This window comes from Cynara cardunculus (genome assembly GCF_001531365.2).
Source record: "Cynara cardunculus var. scolymus isolate 2C chromosome LG 14, CcrdV1, whole genome shotgun sequence".
Classification (NCBI taxonomy): Eukaryota; Viridiplantae; Streptophyta; class Magnoliopsida; order Asterales; family Asteraceae; genus Cynara; species Cynara cardunculus.
The window spans coordinates 4221282-4225394 of record NC_037541.1 but is presented as its reverse complement, the minus strand read 5'-3'; the positions used below and the strand labels follow the sequence as shown (position 1 = coordinate 4225394).

Here is a 4113-nt window from a genome sequence, read left to right as displayed (position 1 = left end):
TTTATGTTGATAGAAGTTGTGACACGAAGGGGTTGTTTGGTTGGTTTTATATTAAGTCATGTATGAATAAAGTTGTCTGATTATCTATGTAGATTAATCTGTCTATAAATAGATTGTAATATTTTTTATTTGGGAGAGTTTTTAATAGTGATGTGTTTTTAATTGGGAATGACATGTTAATTTGTGAAAAAGTTCGTTTTTTCTGCATAAACTCTCCCTAGAAGCTTATTGATAAAACACTTTTTATATCATTAAATCACTATCAAACAGTCATTTCTAGTTGATTGAATAAACTATGAGTCTCATTAAACCGATTACAAGCAAACCCAAAGTCTCTACAGTATCGAGTTTTGTTTGGAGTAGACTACACCAGACCAAGAATTGATTTTTTGGTGATTGATTAACCGAGTATATATACCAGTTTGATACGGTTACATCTTGGTTTGTTGGTTTTACGTACTTGTATCAAGTTTTACACATAACAGTAATTACATAATATAATAAAAATATCCATAACTAGAATTTTAACAATCAATTTGATCAAGTTAACGTTGCAATATAACTGATTCATTGATCTTAAGATGATCTAAATACGTCAATATATGTCATTACACGTTTCTATTAAAAATTAATTAGAAAAAATATTGATTATCTACTCAAGTAATATCGTATATATCATAAAATTCAAATAATACTTTAAATAACTTTTAAACTATATTTGATATGTTTTCTTTGTAATTTACAAGTTTGACATCTTATTAATAAAATATAATTTAAATTTAACAATTACCAAATAATCACATATGAATTTACACGTGAATTTATGTGATTTTACAATAAACTCACGTCTAAATCACATTTGATTACAACAACTAAGATTGCGGTTTGATTACAACTAAGATTGCAGGTCAAATCAACTGCTTATCTTTGTGTTGACCGTATTTCATAAACCACAAGGGTGGTGCCTGATTGGTTTAAGTTTGACTCCAAAGATCAAAAGTACGAGGATGCCACAAGTTCAAATCCAAGGAGGAATAAAAAGCCTCTTACATCCATGGAGGTTCAAATAAGGCGACTCCGGACTATTTGCAAAGTAGATGGTCGTCCTGAATTAGTCGGCTCGCATAACGGGTTGGATATCCAAGTTAATAAAAAAAAATATTAAATCATATATAATTTCAACATTCTCATATTCTCCTTGGTTTATGTGTTTGATTCTCTTAGCAGCATTTGTACCTCATCCAATATTACCTTGTGCATGGCATGTCCATATTGTCTCCCATAACTTTACATGCAATTCTCACCTATCAAAATACATTTGACCAAAATATTTGATAATTAATATTAATTTATTGCCATATTTATGATAATTTAAAACGACACCGTAAGCGATATAACAACAACGAATTTCATTCATATAACGAAATCCAACTGTAAATGTAACATGGTTATGCTCAGATAACAAAGTAGATATATATATATATATATATATATATATATATATATATATATCATGGTTGGTCATATACGGTATTAATTATATATAATGATGTCATTAATAATTAAGTTAGATGATTAACATGTCCGATCGATGATCACCGGCCGGGGATATGGGGTTTAAAGCCAAAGAGCTCCGGCGTCCTTGAGAAGAGGAACAAGAGTGCCATTGATATGGCAAGCGATGAGTGTTTCTATGCCACCAAGAAATTTTCCTCCGACGAAGATGGCCGGAATTGGTTGCTGCTGCTCGTTTCCGGTGGCAAGTCGGTAGAGCAAAGCATGGATTTCCAGCCCCGCCGTCTCTCTATCCAGCTCCACCACCGTCGGACCGACGCCGAGCCCGAGAAGAAGCTGTTTGGCTACATGGCCCATACAACAGCCACTCACAGAGAACACCACCACCGCATTTCCGTTAGCCAGGTGGTGCACCCTCTCGTAAACACTTTCCATCTTCGCCTGCGACGCCGAGACCGTCGCAACTCCGGTGGTTCTTTCCATTACAACATTTGATGATTGTGGGTTCGATGTCACCTTCATTTTTCTTCCAAGAAAACCCTAATCGAATAACTGAACTGTTTTAGAGAGAGAGAGAGTGTGTGTGTTTCTAGCTAGGGTTACGATTAAAGGATGTTTCTAGGGTTTGGATTTATAGGGTGGTTCTAGAGAGGGAAAGAGGAGAGAGAATTGTGACCGTTGGAGGATGCATACTTTGAAGTCTGTATATATTACAGCTTTATAAGCATGCTTATATATTCTTCCAGTAGAACATATACATACATACGGATATATATATATATACACACACACATATCATATCAGTAACTACTTCTGTACAACTAGACCTTTGTCGTTGATTTACTATCATGGAAGACTTGAGAGGAATTTGAACGTACAACTCATGATGCACAAGATACAACTCAATGTTTGGCTGCAAGAAATTCGTGGGTAACAGGAGTCACTGAGATCTTTGGTCAAAAGATGACTGTTTGTTATTTTGACTGTGGCAAATGTATGAAATATGAAACTAGTGTGGCATTTTTATAAAGAGAAATGGAAGTTTAGTGGTTAAAGTAGTAGGTATTTAGAGTAATTAATTAACGACGGATTAACCGCTACATATGATCAAGTTTCTAAAGCATCTCGACAAAAAAAGACCGGTTATCGACTCAAGCAAAGAGTTGTACAAGATTTCAGATAAGATTTCAGACTGTCGATACTTTTAAAAGACTCGGGACTGGTATTGTGATCATAAGAATTGTACGTTGACAGTTTCAGGTTCCTAAATCTTCCACCAATTGAAGAGGGCATACTTCAAACTCACCATACACTAACCAAAAAAGAAAAGAGCACTGAACAGTGGAGTGACTTCGAGGATATTACTGATTGAGGAGCGGATAAATTACTGATATAGAATCGATTAGATTATTAATCGATCCAATGCAAATTTGACCAATTGAGAGCCCAAACCATCCCATAAAAAAGTTTGATTGTAAGAGCATATCCAATAGAAGGTTATTATAAGAAAAAGTATAGCGTCTTTTAAAAGATAACATTTAAGAGAGTTCTTAAAAAACGCACATCCTTTCGGTTCTTGTACAAGAACCTTAATTTCTATCTTAAACTTTATGTGAAGTGATATTTTATTAATTAGTTTTTTTAAATTATATATTTGATATTTATTTATAAAGATTTAATAATTATTGATGTTGAAAATTACATGGGACCCACAACACAGGTTCTTATTAGAACAATAATTAAGAGCTTTTACAAGTTCTTAACGGAAAATCATAAAAATGTAGGTTCTTATAATAACTTTCATTGGAGATTATCCAAGTATAGTTATCCATTATACTTTTATTTTCGTTATTGATCAAAAACACAAATATACGTAGAATGTGGTCTTCTGTTTGAGCACTTTCGTTGCATACATCAAAATAGTAATAGCTTTGAAGGAGTATATACCAGACCCCAAACCGCGAACTTTTTTTCCCCAAATAAACGTATATGGAACAAGGGATAATTCTCGTATATCTCTCGACATTTAATGTTCATGTCTTATATCCATGTCGTCTTTGACAACCACGCCATATTTTCATTTTAGGTCCTAATACTTTTTTATTTAAACGCATTGTCTATACGTAAGGGAGCTAAAATTATGAGAACTTGCAAAATTATAAAAACCTTTTGAAGATTATTGTGTTTATTATATTTTTATTAAAATATTTAAAACATTTTATAAAATAATCTCTATTTTTTTAAATTCTAGAGAAATTATGGAGATGTTTTTGGGGATTTTCATTATTAAAATTCTTTAAAATGAAGGGTCAAAATCCAAAAAATATTAAAATTTTTATGCCTTCAACTCCAACAAATTTTTAATTATAAATTTTTTAAAATTAATTATAATATTAAATAATTTTAATAAAATTTTATTTATCTCTTATAAATAATTAATTCTATCTAAATTTGGAGGATTTTGTGTGCTCCAGAGAAAGTCTTGCAAAACTACTGGAACAAATAACCTAAAATCTCTATAATTTTTATTTTCCTTGTTATATATTTATTCAAATCTCTTAAAATACAATAACTTATTAGTATTATATGTAACTTATT

General features: G+C 31.7%; 1 protein-coding gene across 1 annotated transcript; it reads right to left on the bottom strand.

Moving 5' to 3' along the window:
- Positions 1-1617: 1617 nt before the first annotated feature.
- Positions 1618-2037, bottom strand: LOC112526888 (glutaredoxin-C9-like). Its single transcript, XM_025137322.1, has one exon. It carries the CDS (start codon positions 2035-2037, stop codon positions 1618-1620), a length of 420 nt encoding a protein of 139 aa, XP_024993090.1.
- Between the last annotated feature and the right edge of the window lie 2076 nt (positions 2038-4113).

What these genes read in the sequence shown, in the direction of transcription:
- LOC112526888 (XM_025137322.1), bottom strand. Translation starts at nt 2,037, where the DNA reads ATGAAGGTGACATCGAACCCACAATCATCAAATGTTGTAATGGAAAGA.